The 21,353-nt window shown below is 37.0% G+C and overlaps 2 protein-coding genes across 5 annotated transcripts; both read right to left on the bottom strand.

Annotated features, from left to right (window-relative positions):
* Window positions 1-35: 35 nt before the first annotated feature.
* acp5b (acid phosphatase 5b, tartrate resistant) lies at window positions 36-3,786 on the bottom strand. Its single transcript, XM_057322745.1, has 6 exons — window positions 3,582-3,786; window positions 3,139-3,329; window positions 2,051-2,178; window positions 1,761-1,952; window positions 512-659; window positions 36-427 (listed from the first exon to the last, which is right to left on the bottom strand). The coding sequence occupies exons 1-6, from the start codon at window positions 3,652-3,654 to the stop codon at window positions 188-190; spliced, it is 972 nt and encodes a 323-aa protein (XP_057178728.1). The 5' UTR covers window positions 3,655-3,786; the 3' UTR covers window positions 36-187.
* A 1,464-nt stretch (window positions 3,787-5,250) lies between these two features.
* Window positions 5,251-19,081, bottom strand: abcd3a (ATP-binding cassette, sub-family D (ALD), member 3a). Of its 4 annotated transcripts, none has more exons than XM_057322739.1 (23): window positions 18,897-19,081; window positions 16,906-16,939; window positions 16,545-16,643; window positions 16,352-16,440; window positions 16,159-16,228; window positions 13,986-14,083; window positions 13,036-13,159; window positions 12,893-12,949; window positions 12,677-12,819; window positions 12,496-12,565; window positions 12,331-12,400; window positions 11,776-11,873; window positions 11,572-11,663; window positions 11,356-11,447; window positions 11,205-11,271; window positions 10,850-10,913; window positions 10,528-10,605; window positions 10,357-10,422; window positions 10,162-10,251; window positions 9,957-10,076; window positions 9,459-9,563; window positions 6,661-6,717; window positions 5,251-6,571 (listed from the first exon to the last, which is right to left on the bottom strand). In XM_057322739.1, exons 1-23 carry the CDS (start codon window positions 19,052-19,054, stop codon window positions 6,494-6,496), a joined length of 2,019 nt encoding a protein of 672 aa, XP_057178722.1. In that variant the 5' UTR covers window positions 19,055-19,081; the 3' UTR covers window positions 5,251-6,493. The 4 variants fall into 4 exon arrangements, with proteins under 4 accessions (XP_057178722.1, XP_057178721.1, XP_057178724.1 ...); XM_057322738.1 differs by lacking the exon at window positions 16,159-16,228 and adding an exon at window positions 14,425-14,494 and having other exon boundaries at window positions 18,897-19,079; XM_057322741.1 differs by having other exon boundaries at window positions 18,800-19,027.
* Between the last annotated feature and the right edge of the window lie 2,272 nt (window positions 19,082-21,353).

Here is a 21,353-nt window from a genome sequence, read left to right as displayed (position 1 = left end):
GGCTGTATGGCGCCCCCAACTGTTCATAGAACTCAATGACACATAACACTTTAAACCTGTTTTTTAATACAGCAAATCATATTTTTACACTTTAAAATAATTGTACAAATGCAAGAAAAGCAGGTATTAAAACGTAAACACAGTGTGTGTTGTGTGTTTAAAGCAAACCTTTCTGAATAGAATCATGTCAGAGTCTGCGTTTGGGCATTGAAGTCTGGTACACACATTTCCCATCTGGCTGGATGTAACTTATCAGCATTTCACTCGTATGGACCTCAAAGTACGCAAACGCTCCTGTCGTCTCGTTGACAGCGTTGGAGAACAATTGCCAGGATGATGGAAAACTCTTCTGGTGGTCTTTAAAAATATCCTCATTTATTCCAGTTCCACTGACCACATACGAACTTCCATCATCTTCTTTGATAAACTGATGGAATAGATAACAAATTCTTCACTCATGCATTTGATCTTATTCCTTGATGTTCTTTGATGATGTGAGGATGTTACCAACCTGCAGGCTATGATCATGACCACACAGATATAAAGAGACATTGTACTTCTTTAGTAAAGGCCTGAGCTTTGATATCAGACACTTGGTCGGTCCATGATGACCAATTGACCAAACTGGATAGTGACCGGCCACAATGACAAATTCAGACCTGAGGATTAATAACAAATAACTTGAATAATTGTTTCACATTTGTTGTGAAGAACTGCTATGCATGTTTGCGTGTCATTTTATTCTCTGTGGAATTTGCAATGTATTTTCCCAGACACATGTGAGGTCATGAGTGTTATCTTATCTCAATGTTTTCTGTTTGAATACTCAACAATTAATCAGGATTAAAGGAATAGTTCACCTTCAAAATGAAAATTCTGTCATTATTTACACGCCCTCTTGTCATTTCAAACCTGTGTGACTTTCTTTCTTATGCAGAACACAAAAGAAGATATTTTGAAAAATTGGCCCCTATTGGCATTGGTTTTGTGTCCACACAATAGAAGTCAATGGGGACCAATGGTTTTTGGTTACCAACATTTTTCAAAATATCTTCTTCTGGGGGGGGCAGTTGTTTGGTCAGCAATGTTCTTCAAAATATCTTTTGTGTTCTGCAAATAAAAAAGTCATATAGGTTTACAGACAGTGTCAGATTTTTCTTATTTTGGGTGAACTATACCTTTAAGCAAACTATATGATTAAGCAACAATTAAAGGGACAGTACACCCAAAAATGAGAAATCTAGACCAAATCTACAAGATCACACGTTTTGTATTCAAAGCAATTTGAAGCAACAACAAAAAAAGAATTGAATTGTATCAAAGGACAATGATGACAATGAAGATCTTGAATCTTGAATATTTTCCTTGGAGTACAAAATGTCAGGTGTGTTTTTCATGTCTTGTATTTGGGAGTGTAAAAGTAAATAAAGGAACATAACAATGGTGGAGTAAAAGGAGGTATGGACGGTCAGGGCCATTAAAACATGCCTAAAATTCCTGTGTAATGGCTGACTAATGTTTGCCCTATATAAAACAAAACGCATCCCATAATTAATCACATTGGAATTCAGCTCACTTGCTGTAATGACTCCCGTATGTTATGACAGATAATACTTGGCCTGTGGTTGTGGATACATGGATGCAGTCAGCAATTGTGTATTTTTGACAGTATCAAACCATTGTTGTGTTTGGTTAAGCATCCCGACCTGCCTGACATCAACACTGGCTCAAACAGGGCGTGAGTTTACATTTTTACTCACTTTGTTTTTTGAAGTTTCTGCTCAATCCATTTCCACTGTTGGTTTGCAGCAACAACATCCTCCGGAGCCACAGGATCAAGTCCATCATAGGTATTCCCACACAAAACCACCGTGTCAGTCATCAGAATGGTGATGGAAGCATTACTGCGGGGAACCTTGAAGTTCAGCTCATAGTAGAGGTCCGGGTAGATCCTGTCAGACATTATCAGAACAATCCACAATCAAGCATAAATGCTCAGACCTTCATTATTTTATAAAACCTTTCACCTTGAATGTAACCACCGGCTCACCATCTTTCAGATCTGTCGGAGTAGGCAATCTGGGCTGACACGTTTCCACGGTGATCATGATTTCCTGCTACCAGGTACCATGGTACAGCGATCAGAGCAGGGTGGGAGAAAACATTCTCAAAGGTAAACTGAAACAGAGTAAAAGTGAAATGTGGAGAATGTGTTAAAGCTGTTTCTCAGTTTTGATCATTTAGAAAATAACAAATCTTTACATGCTGTTACTTTTTCGAGTACTAATGGTTTACTAGGCCTATTATTATTATTAATGAATTATTAAATTTTTTCATGAAACGTATACACTGTAAAAAACTAATTTTAAATGATTTTACTTTAATATTTTACAGAATTTTCACATATTTTGAAAGATGTCAAATTGTATTATTTTAAGTATGCGTATTGTTATTATTTTAATTTGTAATTTTACTTAAAAAAAAATTTTACATCTTATGTTGACATGCAATTTTCTTTTTTATTATTGTTTTATTTATTAATGAAATATTAATATTTTCACGAAACATACATAAACTGTTAAAAAAACTATTTTTACTGTTTTATTTTAACCTAACTTATTTTAACCTTGCCATTTACGGCATCATTAATAAAATACCGTGGTTTGCTTTATACACAGACATATATAATCTATATGCTTCCCGTAGAGAAGCCATGCATTGTTTTAACTGTGGTTTAAATAGTTTTACTGCAAATAAAATACAGTTACTATGCAAAAATGATAGGCTAGTATTTTGAATAAAAGCTGATTTGTCATTAGTTCCTCTGCCACTAGGGGGAGCTACTCATCTTTCACATTGATGACAGTCACATGACCAAACGGTTTTTAAATGAGTTCATTTATCCAGAGAACCGTCATCACTGTGTGCTATTCAGCCTGCCAGAGACAATCTGCGCAGGGTTCATTCACTTATTTAGGAGGTTTTCAGACTCACCAGAAGAAACATGCTAAAACAATCTGTCAGAAAAGTAGTTAAACCCTTCTTTACCCTTCCTTTTTTTAATTAAATGAGGTAAGACAATAATCCTCTTATGGAGGCGGATCAGTTCACACAAGTAACTAAACCTGGTGATCAAACCTTAAAGCGTTCGTCATCTACATCCTTGACACCACTGAAGTAGAAATGATCTCCCAGACTGAGGACAAAGTCCAGGCCCGAGATCTCCGCAATCCTGCCGAGTTCATTCGCTGTGTCAATCTCATGTGAAGTGTAGTAGGGGTAAAAGGGAAGACCACCCCAGTCTCCGATCCCAGCAAACTTTAAAGAGGCTACAGAGAAAAGACACTTTCATATGGACTGGGTACATTTCTCAAGAATCAGATACATTCAATTATTAAGAAGCATCCAAATATCAATGCAATGCAAATTCAATAAACTCACAATGAGTTTACACTAGATCACATAAGGATTCCTACAGAACAGGTTTTTCTGCACTGTAGCAGACATGTGACCTCTTTTACAGACCGACATGTGTGAAATCATTAAGATCATAGAAAAAAACACATCCAAAAACTCTTTACCTTGTTTATTGGCCTGACATAGTGTACATAACACCTGAAGCCAGATGATAAGGAGGGGGGTCAGCCAAGCCATAACATGTCCTCAGATGGCTGATCTGATCCTATAAAAACTCACAGTGTAGAAGTCAAGTTACGGGTGCGAGAGCCACACAGACACCAACAGACAGCAACAACCTAACGCTGTTCTAAGGGAAACAAGATGTGGTTTATGACAAGCTTCCTGTATTGAGCTAAAAGTGAAACATGTGAAGCAGTGGCCAGTGTTCACGAGTTTACATGGTAAACAGATAAGTGTCATATCAGGGTTATTATCTAAAATAAAACTAAGACTATTAAAACATTTACCTGATATCAACGTCAAGAAATCAATAAAATACACGACTTGAAGAGCATAAAGTATGTTTTTTTTAAGTAAAGTTGTTTTTTGACAGAAAAAAATACTTAGAAAATAGACTAAAACTGATATAATAAAATAATAATAGTTAATAATAAACTAATAGTATAAAATATTGTAATGATCTTATCTTAAGGTGAAATATTTTAATATAATATTTAAAAAATAAAAGGACTAAACTACATTAGAAAACTGCTAAATATTTAACTAAAATTAAAACTTAACAAAAATAATACTAAAACTTAAACAGAATTAATAAAATAATAATAAAAATAAGAGGCAACATTAAAAATAAAATAATAGTATATAATATTCTAATATTATCTTAAAATAATGGCCCAGTAAGGCTTAGCTTAAACCAGGACTATGCCTTAGTGGAATTAAGATATTTACAGGTAAGTCGCTTTTATAAACATGCCTTTGTAAAAGACATTACTTTTGTGTGCATCTTGAGACAAAGCAATGGCAATGGTATATTTTAAGGTATGTCAGTGCACGTTATTTTCAGTTAAGACAACTCAAACTTTCATTTTAGTCTGGGACTAGTCTTAAGCCTTGTCTGTGAAACTGGGCAAATATGTTTTAATATGGTATTTAAAAAATAAAATGACTAAACTACACAAGAAAATATCTAAAAATGTTAAGAAAATTAATGTGAAAACTTAATAATAAAAATAATACAATAACTAAATCTGAATTAATACATTTTTAAATAATAGCATATAATATTGTGACGATATTATCTAAAGATAAAAATAAAAGTGTTTAAAAATAAAGTGACTATTAAGAAAATTGCTAAAAAATACACTAAAATTAATATGAAAATTAGTTATGAAAAAAACTGAAAACTAAACCAGAAACACATAACCTAAGATATGTAAAAATACTTACCTCTGAAAAAACATCCCTGGTCATTATCAATCAATCAGTAAAGACAGAGTAAGGAAAGCAACAACAAGAAAATGTGATGCAATAAATAATACACATATTAAAAATATTATTTAAATATTTAATAATAATTCTGCAATTGTAGATGTATTTTATATTTAAATATAATTCAATCAAATGTGTCTTGTATGTTGTAACTGCAGAAAACAATAGTATATTTATAAAGTCGCTTTGGATAAAGGCATCTGCTTAATGAATCAATGTAAATGTAAATTGCACAAATGTAGTAAGACCAAATTTTTTGACATACTGTAAATATTGTACCGTTAGTAACAATTTTATACAAACATAGGTCTAGAAGTGTATATGAAGTTCATAAGGCTCATGTTGAAGTAGAAAGTTTATTATGGAAGCTATCCAGCAGGTTTCTAATAAATCATTAACACACACTGAATGCAAGTCATGCACATGTCTGCGCTACAGAATGAATGTTACCATACACATACACTTGCTCAGAAAAATACCGAACATCATTAAATATAGCATGAATGAATGATTACAGTGTTTATCATGGTGCACGTCTAGAAAACCATGGTATTAACAGGTGCCATGTCTAAATACTACTGCGGTCACACGGTTCACCTTGCAAGACCTTGCAACCAATAAAATGGGAGGGTTTGGTACATCTTGCCACAATACGAGCTCCATTGACACCGTTTTTTATTCTCGAGCACAAATTGATCTTTGGTCGAGAACAGGCGAGTAGAGAACCATTAAGAACATCGAGTTATCATGTGGACGATGAAAGGTCAAAGAGTGTCTAATCTCAATGACCTCTCACTTACATTTGATATGAGAGTTAAACAATCCTTTCAAAGATTTCTTAAAGGAGCCCTGTTACCGTACGGCATATCCGTGCAGATCTGTTTGACAGGAACAAATTCTCCAACTCTCATGAGATTCCCCTTTCCGATACAACCGTTCTTCGCGATTATTTTTAACTGCTGGACAGAGCAACCACAAATGGAAGTCTTGGTACTGATGTCTCCTTGTTTTACGAAAACGTACAGTAAAGTGAAATTTCATTCTGCCTTAAGTATGAAGTGTTACAGTGACATTTCTAAAGTTATTATAAGCGACAACAGTTCTTCACGCTCGTTGTACAATTCGCCAGTGCATCCAAAAACATTTCACGCGCATCCAAACGACGAACCGTGCTGCGGTGAGCACTAAGGTCACTTAGTAGCTTTAAGTATGGAACTATGAAAAAAATATTAGTTCTAACTGTGTGTTTCTAACCTCTACGTTCAGTCCAGTGGCGTTGATTTACTGCATGTGAATCTATACAGGCAGCTTCTTCATTGCTTCATTTATCAAACAATAAAAGTGCAGTAGCACACGACGTCATTTCTTGGTACGCTCCCCGCACTTTCTTTCTTAACGGATGTCCTGCTTAAATTACAAATTATTTACAATCATCGAGGACAAAAGTAGTGTTAGCTACTTTTTAACACATGTATTCCAAAATAAGGTCACAGTTGATTAAAAACAAACTAGATTAGGTTGGTTGGCATCTTCAGAAGAAGTGAAGGGCTACAGCCTATTTCTAGGGCTGTGTGGTGTCGCTTCTCTAAGAGCCAAACTCCACAGTTTCAGCCGTGATGGGTTTGAAATCATAGTTTCCTCTGCCGTCCATATGAAGGTAGTACTGCAGATTAGAAAAGATTTGTGTTTAAACAGACCTATAGATCTCTTTTATATAATGGCAAATGATCTGAAAGGAGTAGCTAAACTAACCTCATGATGTTTCCACAGGGACTTCCTGTGAGAGACCGTGAACAGAGCGATGCCAACCTATCAAAAACACAGATAGCATTACAGCAAAAGATGCCCAAATAAGGGAAATCCAGCAGCTAAACACAATGACAAGCGGTCACACTAGACATTTCATTCCATTGACTTACATTTATAAGCATGCGGTTGTGGTAAAAAAGAGCCATTTGTCAGTCGATAAAGACTTGAGTGAACGAAGTTAACTTCCGGTCTGTGTTAGCTTATAATATAACTACAGTATTTAGTAGTTAATTTATATTAATATTTTATTATATATTAATTGTATTCAATTAAATTAAAACTTCTCAACATTGCTTTTCTCAACTGGAGCGTCCTTCACAACTTAAAATAAACGGCTCAAAACATACCTGTTCCTCATTTATTTGACTAACTAATAACTGTCTGTCTAAAAAAAAAACATTTGTTGCTCATTCTCTCCTTTGCTTACTCCAGCTTTAATCCTCCTAGTAGCATGGCCTTGTAAACTAACGGTACTGTTTAGCGTGTTGACAAAATGTCTATATGCTCTCCTAGTTGTAAGTCGCGTTGGATAAAAGCATCTGCCAAATGAATAAATGTAAATGTTTCTTTGCGGAGGTCTACGGGAAGTTAATGTAACGTTTGTTAATGTTAATGTTTTTGGCGCAATTTACACTGCGTTCCAAATTATTATGCAAATTGGATTTAAGTGTCGTAAACATTTAATTTTATATTGTTCAATTAAACTTATGGATGGTATTGTGTCTCAGTGCTCTTTGGATCACTGAAATCAATCTCAGACACCTGTGATAAGTAGTTTGCCAGGTGAGCCCAATTAAAGGAAAACTACTTAAGAAGGACGTTCCACATTATTAAGCAGGCCACAGGTTTCAAGCAATATGGGAAAGAAAAAGGATCTGTCTGCTGCCGAAAAGCGTCAAATAGTGCAATGTCTTGGACAAGGTATGAAAACATTAGATATTTCACGAAAACTTAAGCGAGATCATCGTACTGTGAAGACATTTGTGGCTGATTCAGAGCACAGAAGGGTTCGTGCAGATAAAGGCAGAATGAGGAAGGTTTCTTCCAGACAAATTCATCGGATTAAGAGAGCAGCTGCAAAAATGCCATTGCAAAGCAGCAAACAGGTATTTGAAGCTGCTGGTCCCTCGGGAGTCCCGAAAACCTCAAGGTGTAGGATCCTCCAGATGCTTGCAGTTGTGCATAAACCTACTATTCGGCCACCCCTAACCAATGCTCACAAGCAGAAACGGTTGCAGTGGGCCCACACATACATGAAGACTAATTTTCAAACAGTCTTGTTTACTGATGAGTGCCGTGCAACCCTGGATGGTCCAGATGGATGGTTGGTGGATGGCCACCATGTCCCAACAACGCTGCGACGTCAGCAAGGAGGTGGCGGAGTCATGTTTTGGGCTGGAATCATGGGGAGACAGCTGGTGGGCCCCTTTAGGGTCCCTGAAGGTGTGAAAATGAACTCTGCAAGGTATGTAGAGTTTCTGACTGAGCACTTTCTTCCATGGTACAAAAAGAAGAACCATGCCTTCCGTAGCAAAATCATCTTCATGCATGACAATGCACCATCTCATGCTGCAAAGAATACCTCTGTGTCATTGGCTGCTATGGGCATAAAAGGAGAGAAACTCATGGTGTGGCCACCATCCTCCCCTGACCTCAACCCTATTGAGAACCTTTGGAGCATCCTCAAGCGAAAGATCTATGATGGTGGGAGGCAGTTAGCATCAAAACAGCAGCTCTGGGAGGCTATTCTGACATCCTGCAAAGAAATTCAATCAGAAACTATCCAAAAACTCACAAGTTCAATGGATGCAAGAATTGTGAAGGTGATATCAAAGAAGGGGTCCTATGTTAACATGTAACTTGCCCTGTTAGGATGTTTTTGATTGAAATAGCTTTTGATTTCAGTAAATATGACCTCCTAATGCTGCAAATTCAACAAATGACCATTTTCAGTTTTTTACAACCTATGAAATGTTTTCAAACTCTGTTGTGCATAATAATTTGGAACAGTGCATTTTGAGTTTTTCATTTTTTAAATAAATACTGTTGTCAGTGGGAGGTTTGTTCAATAAAATTCCAAATGTACCCTAACTGTTGATTACTTGAAAATTATACTGACTGTCATTTGCATCGACAAATTAGGAAAACCAGAGAAAGATATCATTTGCATAATAATTTGGAACGCAGTGTAAGTGTTAATGTCAGGTTTAATTGTTGGTTGGAAATATGCTATTTAATTGTGATTTTTGCCAGAGATTGTAGAAACATTTGTTTTTCTCATTCAAGCAGATAGGACTTTGGTCTCGCTATGACTGAAATAGCTGCCCGGTGACGCTGCAAACACGGCTGCCGAATGGCATGACATGTTGTCCTCAACACAATGTCATTTCAAGGGATCAGAGAGCAGGCGATAAACTTTCTACATTTAAAAAAAAGGGACCCCTTTAAACAATATTTTCTATTATAGGCTGCAGTCAAACTAGACTTTGTTCCATTCATAAGCAATTACGCATGTGAACATGGTAGACCGGAAACGCAAGCTCCTGCGGGAAAAAAATCCCATTTCGCTGTGTTCCAAAGGTCAAGTTTGGTCAACTCGGCCTAGCAAATTCGTATCTCATGACAACATGTGACCAATAGAAGATCGATATGCCAGGGGAGTGACATTTTAGTTCTAAAAATCTCGTTTGACAGCGGCATTACAGATAATGTGTACAAGCTGAGATGTGATGTTTAAGCACCGTTCTGCAGTGACTGTAAATGTAATCCTCCACGTCAACGCTTACGGCACTGGTGCACTCATCCAGGATGGCAAACTGCGGCTTGTGATAGAACAGCCGGGCCATCTATGAGGAAAAAATGTGATTAGAATCGCTTCAACGAGTGGGCTGTATTAAACCCAAATGCAAATTCAATGTGACAATTTCCACAATTCATAAATCTCAACTAGTAAATAAAATCCTACCGCATCTATTTGAGCATTGTAAATATGTCATAAAAACAAACAAACACAGAAATACTGCTTCGAAATTTAGTGAACGACATACACTAATGTGAATCAGGAAGTCATAAAAAGGTTATACAATAAAACATCTGCGAGGTGCCTCAAAAGAGGAATTTGTTAACTTAACCTTCCCTGTTGCCAAGGCAACTGTTCCTTCACTTACTGTACATGACTGTATTGTGGGCTAAAACAAACTTCTCTGTCTCTGTTTGTCTGTTTTTTGTTGTTTGCTTACCGCCATTCTCTGCTTCTCTCCTCCGCTGAGAACATCCATCCAGTCCTGAATGATGTCCCACGATCCCTCTCGCTCCAATATGTGTCCTAACTGGACGTTATCCAGATATTCCTTCAGCACCTGTTTGACAGAACAGTTGAAATGTTTCAAAGTAAAATCAATAATAACGTGGCTCAACACATCCCAGATCACACTTTTATAGTACCAGGTCAGAGATTCCATTCTTCTTCTGGTCCTCATGGGTGTCTGGGTAGATCACCTGATCTCTCAGTGAGCCGAGTGTCATGTAAGGTCTCTGAATGGAAAGCAAGAAAGAAGCAGTTCAGCTTTTGTGAGCTGTTCAGATGTTCTGTTGTGGGTAAAGTGGGCTTATTACGCTGTGATTTGTTTAACGTTTCACCTGAGGGACGTAGAAGAGCTTCCCTCTTTCTGGTTTCGTTAAACTCCCACCAAACAGAGGCCACAACTGAAATGAGACCAAAGAAGATTTCACACATGATAGCAAGAATATGATTTATGAAGCTAAAGAAAAATGCAAAACCAAGAGGAGAATGTTATCAGAAGTACATACCTCTCCAAGAACCCGAAAAAGTGAACTCTTTCCACACCCATTGGGACCACACACCAAAACGTTGGTACCAGATTTCACCTGTGAAGCGCACACACACACGTCAAAAGCTGTGCACACCAAGAATGATAACTATGCTAAATGGATTTTGATTGGCTGTCAATGTTTTTATTGTTCATTGTTAATCAGATCGTTCCAGTTGTGGTGTGGACACCGCTATTCTCTATTGTATGTAACACATACATACAATTACACCGATTTTAAAGGTTTCGATGTTTAAAAAAAAGTGATTTCGAAACAATTTGTAGAAATAATGCAAACGCACCTCAAAACACAGATCTCTGATCAAAACATCTCCATTAGGTGTAGCCAAAGGTACATGTTCAAACCTGAAGAAAAAAATTACTCGCAAATAAAGTAGATGTACATATTCAAATGATTAAACCAAATTGCATGTTTGTCTTGTTTGAACTTGTGTCTAATGCTGATAAGAAACGCTTTGTATTTGTTACATGTGAGCTTATTATTTCAAATCAATATCTTGCTTTCAATAATTCACTCCTTGAGGTCCTGATCACACACTCAGGGTTTATTTGAAGCTGTCTGTACGTTATTGCTATCTTATATTACTATGTCTACTACTATAGACAGACATAGATACATTGAAGCACTGCTCTTACTTGATGAGGTTGTCTACATTGATAATTCTTCCACTACCAGGGACCAACGTGAGCTTTTCTGAAACATCTGTTGACGAAAAACACGACGCATAAAAGAAATCTCAACTTTTCATCTTACTGAAGTTAAACTTCATGAGTCGTAGAATCTCACCTTTCTCCGTCTGAGACACCATGGTGCGTTCATACTTTCCAGAGTTCAGCTCTTTCAGGACCCTCATAAGCTCAGTGATGCGAGCAGTGAAGCTGAGGGAGGAGACGAACAAGATGAGATCTTGCATGATAACTTCACCGTGTTAAGCAACTGGATTTATGTGTGACTTAAAATACAGAACTGAAAAACTATTGCAAGATGAGTTTAGAGTCGTACCCTGAAAGACGCGTCATTTCTCTGCCTGCAAGGACGATTCTACCTAATGCCTGCGACATGCGCAGCAGCATGCGACCGCTCTGGTAGTAGTCCTGCAGATAACATGCATTATAAGTCACATAAAATTCAAATGCATTGCGAATACCGTTTCATCTTGAGTGTAAAAAAGCCACAACTATAAAAACTATAATGTTGAAGTTTTACCTCTAGCAGTTCAGCATGTGTGCTGCTCAGGTGTCGAGGGTGAGACAAATTAAGAAACGGGCGACTCACGACCAAATATCCAACAACAGTAGCAAAATCTGAAACAGTGAGAAAACAATACATTAAAGGGATAGTTCACCCAAAAATGAGAATTTTGTCATCATTTACTCACCCTCTTGTCATTTCAAACCTGTATGACTTTCTTTGGCAGAACACAAAAGAAGATATTTTGAAGAATGTTGGTACTTGTCGGCACTCATTCACTTCTGTTGTATGGACACACAACCAATGCAAGTGAAGGGGTGCTGGTTAACAATAATCTTCAAAATATCTTCGTTTGTGTTCTGCAGAAGAAAGAAAGTCACACAGGTTTGAAATGAGAATTTCCATTTTTGGAAGAAAAAAAATTCACTTTAAGCTTTTACTCTCCATTCATGAGCAAAACAACATTTTTATTAATGTATTGATTAAAAACGTATTGATTTATTAATTTTGGTTTTGATTAGCCAATCCTTTTGATTAGATACTTTTTCACACAGTTAAACTTCGTCTTACACTTGGCAACGATGCTGTCCACCATCCCCATGGAGAAACGGAAGACAATGAAATTGTGCAGATGATCAACCTGCACAGAAACTCAATTAGTTCACTGTCAACCTTAAATATAAAGGCATCGTTCTAATAAATAAATAATAATATTAACATAAAAACAGCACACACCAACTTTTTGAAGGTCGAGTGAATTGTCTGTTTCTCTCTGATGTTTCCATTGTAAAATGCAATCTCCTCACTGAAAAGAAAACAATCTCTTTCATTCAAGGACAAAATAACTTTTTCATACCCTGAGTACAATAAAAATCAAAGTAACTGTACTGCTAAATGTACAGTTGAGACCGTTCACCTGTTTGTGATAAGGCGAGAGTTGACATAACGGTATTCTCCCTCGTACTTCTGTTCCGTTACCGTCATCTTACCGATCGGCCTTCTCAGGCGCGTCAGGAACAGGCCGGAGATGAGCAGGTAGGCCATCATACTTGCAGGACCCTGTGCAAAGATGCCGATATTTATTTAAATATTTCACTAGTCTGCAAAGAAAGAATGTCTGTCTTCCACTTACCTGAGCTCCGATTGCTGTTGTCAATTTGAAAATGTACAAGCCGATATCCAACAAGGGCTTGAAAGGTGAGAAACACAGAGACAGTTTGCAAACGCAGTTTAACTGAAGCAATTAATCTGACGGAGAAAGTGACTGTACTTTACCTTACTGAGATTGGAGTAAAGTTCTACCACACTGTTACAAAACCTTTCCACATCTTGCGTCAGCAGTTGATCAGCGTTGGCGATGCGGTTATCCAGGTTTCCCATTTTGTAGTATGTGTATCCCCTAAACACAATGACATTTGAAGTTTGGTAATTCGTTTTTTTCCCTAAATAAAGATTTGAGCAGCAATGGAACTCCCTGCTATGTTGCCAGGCTGTTAAGAATGGTCGCCAAGGTGTTGCTGTGCATGTGCTCAGGTGTTGCTAGGTCATTCTGGGTAGTTGCTTCCTGGCCCAGGTCAAAAAATCCCCTCTTTTGCCCATTTTATAAATCATCATACAAAAACTGTCACTAAGAGATACAACAGCACTTCTTCTCAGTTAGACCCGAAAATTAACCATGGTTTTACTCTAGTAAAATGTAGTAACCATGCTTTTTTTGGCGGAATGATTGCCATTCATATAAATTAGGGCTGTCAAACGATTGATCGTGATTAATCACATCCAGAATAAAAGTTTGTGTTTACACAATATATTTAGGTGTACTGTGCATATTTATTTTGCATTTAAAAACACATACATGTATACATATTTAGGAAATATTTACATGTATTTATTTATATTTACCAATTATTTAAATGATACATAAATGTTTATTTATTAATTTTTATATTTTTCTTAAATATATGCATGTATGTGTATGTTTTTATGAATACAAAATTAATATGCACAGTGCACATACATATGACTAAAATGCAATTCTGGATGCGATTAATCATTTGACAGCCCTACTATAAATCAGTTTAATTACAAATACCATGGTTAAACTATGGTCACCGTAACACAACCATAGATCATTCATGGTTACCATGACTGTTTGGTTTCATTTGTAGTAAAACCATAGTCATTTTCATAAGGGGAACAATGTTACGAGCGGTGAGAGGCCTTACTTGAGATACTCATCATAGAGATGTTTGGTTAGTCTCACACGAAAGCACAGCTTCAGTTCATTTAGGCCCAACTTCAGGAAGTTGTTCACCAGGGCGATCTGAAAGATGGAGACGCAACAACATTCAAAGTCTATACATTTAAATACCAAACCTTTTAAACAATCACTAATATCATTATATAATACCAATACAATCTATCCACACTGATGTTTCTATAGCACAAACCGTAGAGAAATGTTATAACGTAAATGCTAGTTGCTGACACGAAATACACATTAGCTGCTAGTTTAATGTGATTGGTAAGAAAGCAGTTGTGTGTTTAAATACAATAGCCAGTTAGTATTCTCAGAACCCCTCTGACTACCAACTTTTACTACTGATACACACTATGTTTTACATCTAAAAAAAGACCTTGCTTGATAAAAAAGCAGAAACTTACAATTGGCATGACCGTGATAAAGTTGAATAAGTACTTCTTGAAACCTTTAGTGGATCGACCAATAATTGCACTGAAAATTACAAAATGCACACAAACACAGGCAAACGTGGTCAGAATTCACACAGGGAATCAACACATGTCCCGCTGCCTTTCATGTGCATGACAAATAAGAATACAAATAAAGCACACATTCATGGCTAAAGTAACAAAACACATACAGTATGCTTTTTAGGACCGCCGACCAGAGGAGATCTGAGAGGTAAGCGTGTGGCTAAACACACTGGACAAGTTTGATTGTCAAAACATAGGTTATGACTGATGTAAACACCAGTGTTCGAATTGTGTCAAGGCTCTTGGGGGTCCCCTAACCAGTCTTAAAAAAATAACAGACGGAGCTGCCAGTACAAGCATCAATCACATGATAGTTTGGATCATTGTAGTAATTTGACCACATTACACGCATAAATGTCCTTAACATGTTGATAATCCATTAAAAGAGATCCACGAGGTAGAGATTAAAAGACATATTTCTTTGTTTTTTGCAGTGACCATGCTATCGATCTTGCTGTTAATTTTTTTATTTTGCATTGTAGCCTAGATTTTTTTAATACAATTTTGCCTAGGTTTGATGTCTTTCTTGCTGAGATTTCACTCATTGTAAAATATCTTAAACTTATTTATAGCAATAAGAATAACAAGTTTTTCAAAATGTATGATAACATTTTCTTACTAACTGAGATTTTCCTGTCCTCTTATTTTCCTTATTTTTTTTCTTGTCCTTTCATACTTGTTCTTTATATTATTGTAATGCGGTCCTTTTCCTTTTTTTTTGGAATATTAAAAAAAATCATTGGAGCCACTGAGGGAGAGGACGCGTCACCTCATGCAGAAGCGTATCAGCGTTTTAAACGTGATTCAACTCCTGATAATGTAGATCAAGTATATGAAATAATCCATATGAACCAATGTAGAATAAGAAAAACGAATGTCATTCCTGTGGGCAAAAGCAGAAGCCTTCTCGTCAAAGTCGGAGCTCATGTTTGCAGAAGGGAGCGCAAAATAATCTCTGGGGAATGCGAAAGGTTTCTGAGGGAAAGAAAAATATTCTTGGGGAAACGCAAAAGTTTTGCAAAGGAACGCACTTATTTACGCAAATATTTAAAATATTTTCACTCCCTTTCCTATTTTTCCGCCACCTGTATGTCCCTTTAGTGGCTCAGTACCGCGTCGCATCTGTTTTGACAATGTGAGATAACATCGTACATAAAGAAAGACTTGCGCATCAAAATTATACTAGGCTAACTGTAAAGTTTTAAGATAAATGCTTTCAATATGAGAGGATCCGCACGCAGCCAGTGTCTTGTTGCGACATCTCTATACATGTCTTCATTGAACACTGTGTGGCGCGCTTGAGCATGCATGGATTTTTCAGATAAAAATTACATTTCGTTTCATGAAATTTGTACAAATAATGGACTAAGTGTTTTGTTTTAGCGTGATAATTAAAAAATTTTTTTTGTGTTTTTAGTTGTCTAGTTTTGATGAAAAACCAGGGGACCCCCCAAGTTCACTATTTTAGACCTTATGAGAGGTCCCTTAAGGCTTATGAGGGGTCCGGGACCGCCCCAGCCCCCCCTCAATTCGAACCCTGGTAGTCACATGACATCATGACGTCTGGTAGTATCGTACATTAGTGAATGCGGTTTTTTTTTACAGCACATGAAGATAAATTACCCCAGGAATGACAGTCAAGTAGGAATAAAAGTGCCTCTTGAATAGTTTGATATCTCTGCTAATGATTCCACTGTCAAAGATTTAAAAGACACAATGAAAGCACATTCTATAATCATTAAACTGGCTGCCTAGACGTTTCGTACAAAACTATAATATAATTTTAGAAAAATAGATCTGGGGATTCGATCCCAACCTTTCGATCATGGTTCCGTTCTGAATCATCCAGACGTCGCAGTAGGTCCTAGTCACGAGCATCGCTGCGATCAGGAGCAGGTACCATGTCTGTGACATAAAAGAAAATCTAAATCCATAAATGAATGTCCCAACTTCCTCTTTTAATATGAAATGTCACACGGAGAAGAAAGGCGTTGAGAAAGCATTTTCACCTCTTTACAAAAGAATCTCGGCACCATGATCTTGAGTATTCGTGAGATGCGGATGAAGAAAAGCTTGTCCACAGCGGCTCTCTCTTTCTTGCCATCTTTCTGATGTTTGAAATAATAAACGTGTTTAAATCACACACAACAACAGCCATGATATACTATGCAATATTGCCATTATCGTGTATAATGTTCTGGTCCCCTCTTACTGTCCAACTCACTATCTATACTTTTTATTGTGTACTGTTGTTTCTAGAAAAAATGACAATAAACCTGATGTTGACTTTAAAAGTCAAATGACTCTTATGGATTGTATCAGCATAGTCGTAAATGAATCCCGTAAATATATGAAAAGAGTTTTTCTTACCTCGCCATTTAGATTCTCTGAAGATCCCCCTTTCCTATTGCAAATGATAAAAGGAATCAATAATAATAGCAACAACAACTACAACTACAAACAATAGTTATTGACTCTTAACAGTGATTTCAATTATGTTCAGTAAATATATTGTGCCATTTTTCAGCCTCACTTATATGTTTGATGTTTATGAATCAGCATTCAAGAGCAGGGGTCTTCAACCGGGGGCCGAACTGCAAGGGGTCCGCTAATTACCGTTTACTCGCAGGCAACTTTTTGTCAAAAATGTAAAGCATGGGTACAGAAATATTACAACCAATGTTCTATTTAAGCTGCGCACGTGCGCGACCGCGCGGACTCATTTGAAGCTCCCGCGCATCGCAAGTTTAACCTGCGTGCGTGCAGACAAAAACATCCATTCAGGCAGCAGAAGCAAGCAATGGAAGAAACGTTACATCTGCATCATAAAAACCGGTAGGGTTAGAATCAGTGCATTCTCTGTCTCCCTTCCGATAAAAGTACGCATGAAAGGAGTTGCGTGCAAATAAAGTGCATTCTCATATGTTTCTGAACTTCTGTTCAAATTTGTTAAAGCTGTAAAGCGCTAATTTGACAGCCAAATGACACCACACCGCTTCTGCATTGTAAACTCTGACAGAACTAACGTTACCGTACGTGTTTAAAATCAATGAAACGCGCACCGTGTAGTAACTGATGGTGCACGTCAAACAAGTTGCCCCGAAAATAACGCAGACTCGTTGCATCATGTTGCTCTCCTCAGTCTGATATGATGCTCTGCAGAAAATAACTTGTGTTCGTTTTTGTGTAACAGCCGCGACAATGCTGATCCACGAGAAAGACAACGGAGCTCAGAATTATAAAATAGCGGTGTGTTCTGCAACACAGAGGAGCGGAAGAAAAAACAAGAATGACACTTAAAAAAACGGCCTGATTTTATAACAGAATGCATAAAATCTGCACTAATTTTCTTTCGCATCCAGAGACAACCCCTACCTCCACTAGAATAGTCTTTGTGCCATTAGGGTCAGTCATCTCATTGAAGCCTTAATAAAAACTAAGGTTCAAATAAATGTTTAATTGTCCATCTCACAGTAAAATGAAAATGTTTGAGGCTGCAAATCCCTTAAAATAATCAAGCAATCTATATTAAAAACAAAAATAATACACAGAAAAGTATTTAGCCTATGTGCAACAATAACATAATAGTGCTAATGTAATGTCTTAACATAATATTGCTGTGACAATAGGGTTGTTTCTATTTAAATAGCTCCGTTTACACATTTAGTATAAGGGGGTCCCTGCTCATGCATCTCTCATCTAAGGGGTCCTTGCCCCGAAAAACGTTGAAGACCCCTGTTCAAGAGAGTTCAAGGTCGAATCATTTAAACTTGACTTATGCATATCAGTTCATTCAAACTAGTGTAGGCTTTGTTACATGTTGCAAATTGCAGCAAGCAACATTTGCCCACCCAACTGTCTCTTATCAAAGAGTCGATTGTTGAATTGTGAGGTTGCCAAAAGCATTTCAATAAATATTTCAATAAATAAACCGACACTCAGCCACGATGTTACTCAATAACTATATTAATCTTCACTTTCCTTTACTGTTTTTCTGCACTTTTCCCATTAAGGACTGTGTCTTAACACGTTCTAGGTCACATTTTCTTCTCACTTTGAGCACCACTGATGCGTTTGCAAGTTCGAGTCCAACATCTGAACTCGCCTAGAATGCCCCTAAAAGCTGTCTAGGCAGACAGCTCAAATATTTTGACACATACTTAATGTTGGCCAAGGAGACCAGACTCATCCCGGTAAAGTTGAACTGGGGTCAATATGATAGTGATCAGATCGCATCCGTGAAATAACCTGTGCGTTTACATACCTGTTCAACCTGGCGGATCTTCGTCTTTGCTTTATGAGGTATAAAACGAGTAGGACACCGCCAGCTACAGCGGAGTTCTTCGCTGTCAAATACTTACTGACGGCCGCCATGTTTCCTACTGTACGACGGCCCGGAGAAGAACGAGGATGAGCGTGAGCAGCGTATAGACGCCCGGAAGAGAACAAACGAGGAAAGCCCTCTACCGGTTACCGTACTGAAGTCCCGGCATGCAAAGGCTCCGCACTTGGTGGCCATATTTGGAGGAGGTCATGGCTGCAGGATGCAGTACGGGGCGGTGCTACATATGGGGGCGGAGCTCCACGCGGAGCTCCGCTCCCTACGCGTCTCATTGGTTAGTGGTTGGGGTAATATTAAGGGCGGGTCTATGTGTCGTCTCGCCCTAACCTCGCCTTATTGGTTAAACACAAGTAATGACGTCGATTCCTCAGTATGTTTCACTTCCGCTATATCTAGCATCACGGTTGAGTGTGAGTACACGGTCTGTATTTGGGCAGTTTTTTTCATAAGGTTTAATCCCCACGTTTAATGAACTTGATTGCCATTGATAAACAATTGAATAGTTCAGATGCAAAACCCTCTAAATGCCACATCATTAACTTGTGATGTTGAAGTGAACGTTTTTTTATACAAAGCAGTTTGCTTCAAAAACGGATAAATACCACATTCTGCCCTGTCGGAAATATATGTTATTAATGGATAAAATGCATGTTTGACAATGCCAGACAGCTGTTTTACTTGCCAGTAATTGTATGTGTAGACACATATTTACACACACGTAAATGTAATGCAAGTTGTTTATCGTTGTAATTTTATGTTGGTTATACTGTATATGCGGTATATGTTGTAGTATTTTTTTTAATCCTGCTATATTCGTATACATTTTAATCATTTGTTGTAATTGAAATAAAGTGAATGATGTAATTCAGTAATTGTGTTTGCTTGTTTTTTTTATAGACAAGGAACATTTAAGCTATGTTAGATAAATAATAAGCATGATTGTATAAAGGCAACACACTAATTGGCTATTAAAATTATGGATGTATAAACCTAAAGAGAAACAATGTTTTTTTTAAATGTTTTTGGACTGTTTTCTTAGAAATTTTCTTCACTTAGAAATAAAAATTAACATATTTATATGAAACCGTAATAATGTTCAGTAGACTTTTGTCATTTTTCTTTTATCTTTATATTTCTCTAAAATTTTCTCTTAGAACATTCTGGAGGGCCCCGATCACAGTTTGAAAATCCCTGGATTAAATAACAGTAATAGAAAAAAGTAGGATAATAAATGATAAATTAATTTGAATAATGATAAAAATATTAAATAAAAACAAGTAAAGGACGGTAAATAAATACATAGACAAAGACATACTTTGTTAAATGAAAAATGAGAAACAAACTGTAAACGAAGACTTTGTAAAACACCACAAACTGCTACGGTAACCATTTTCTAACCATAATATGTGTAGTAAAACCATTGTTATAAAAACAATTATCAATACACCCTAAACAGTCACTACACTTATTCAAAGTTATGTTAGTTTTCGCAAAGGATTAGCCAAAATCAGAATCAAAATCAACCTAAAAGTAGTAGAAAGACTCTTGCTTACAAACTTACAAATGAATGAAACGCTTCCCCTGAAGTAACTTTCATTGTATTAAGTTTTTAATCATACTATTTATATTAATAAATAAATACAGAGTTTATATTACAATCGGTTTGAACGGCACCGCATTAAGTCGAACAACAATGTTTTTAACCACAGTTCCTGATTTCAACGTCATTTCCTTGTGACCAATGGGAAGAGTTATGGGCAGAGTGACACATGAAGGCCGTATTTAACAATAACCCCGCCTGCTAACCAATGGGATGTGTTGAGGGCGGAGCTCCACGTGGAGCTCCTCCCCCATATGTAGCACCGCCCCGTACTGCAGCCTGCAGCCAGGTGTACTTGGCATATTTGCGGCTATTTCAGTCATGGGAGACACCAATTTCTGTTTGCTTGAATGAGGGAAGACTAATATCGCTATAATCGCTCACCAAGGTCACAATAAAATAACATGTTTCCAAATTAATTTTAAGCCTTACATTAACTGTATCATTAATGTTTAGACTTAAATTTAAATTACGCTAAATAAACTCTTATTCCAAGTTGCGTTAGTTACAAATACTCGGCAAATCTCGGTTCAGAGCCTCTCCTCTCTAGTATCGTAGGCCACAAGCATTACACTTTACCCCATTCATAGTATAGCACTGCGGCGTCTTGGTTATGTGTGTGGTCTTGATCATCATCGCACCATCATCGTGAACCTGTTCTGGCTTTCATTTAACCCTTTTTACGTGCACACTTAAAACTACACGGGTTAAGTCTAATATATTTATTAGAAATATTAAATGGTAATATAGATAAACTGCAGACTCGTAATAGTATTTCACTTCATAAAAGTACCGAAGTTCTATAGATCTGCATTAGTTTTCTTATGTTAAATCTACATGAGACAGAAAAAGCACTGCTTTGTTAAATGTTCTTAT

This window comes from Triplophysa rosa, linkage group LG23 (genome assembly GCF_024868665.1).
Source record: "Triplophysa rosa linkage group LG23, Trosa_1v2, whole genome shotgun sequence".
In the NCBI taxonomy this organism is placed as follows: domain Eukaryota; kingdom Metazoa; phylum Chordata; class Actinopteri; order Cypriniformes; family Nemacheilidae; genus Triplophysa; species Triplophysa rosa.
The sequence above is the reverse complement of the archived record's forward strand: the minus strand, read 5'-3'. Positions and strand labels throughout refer to the sequence as shown.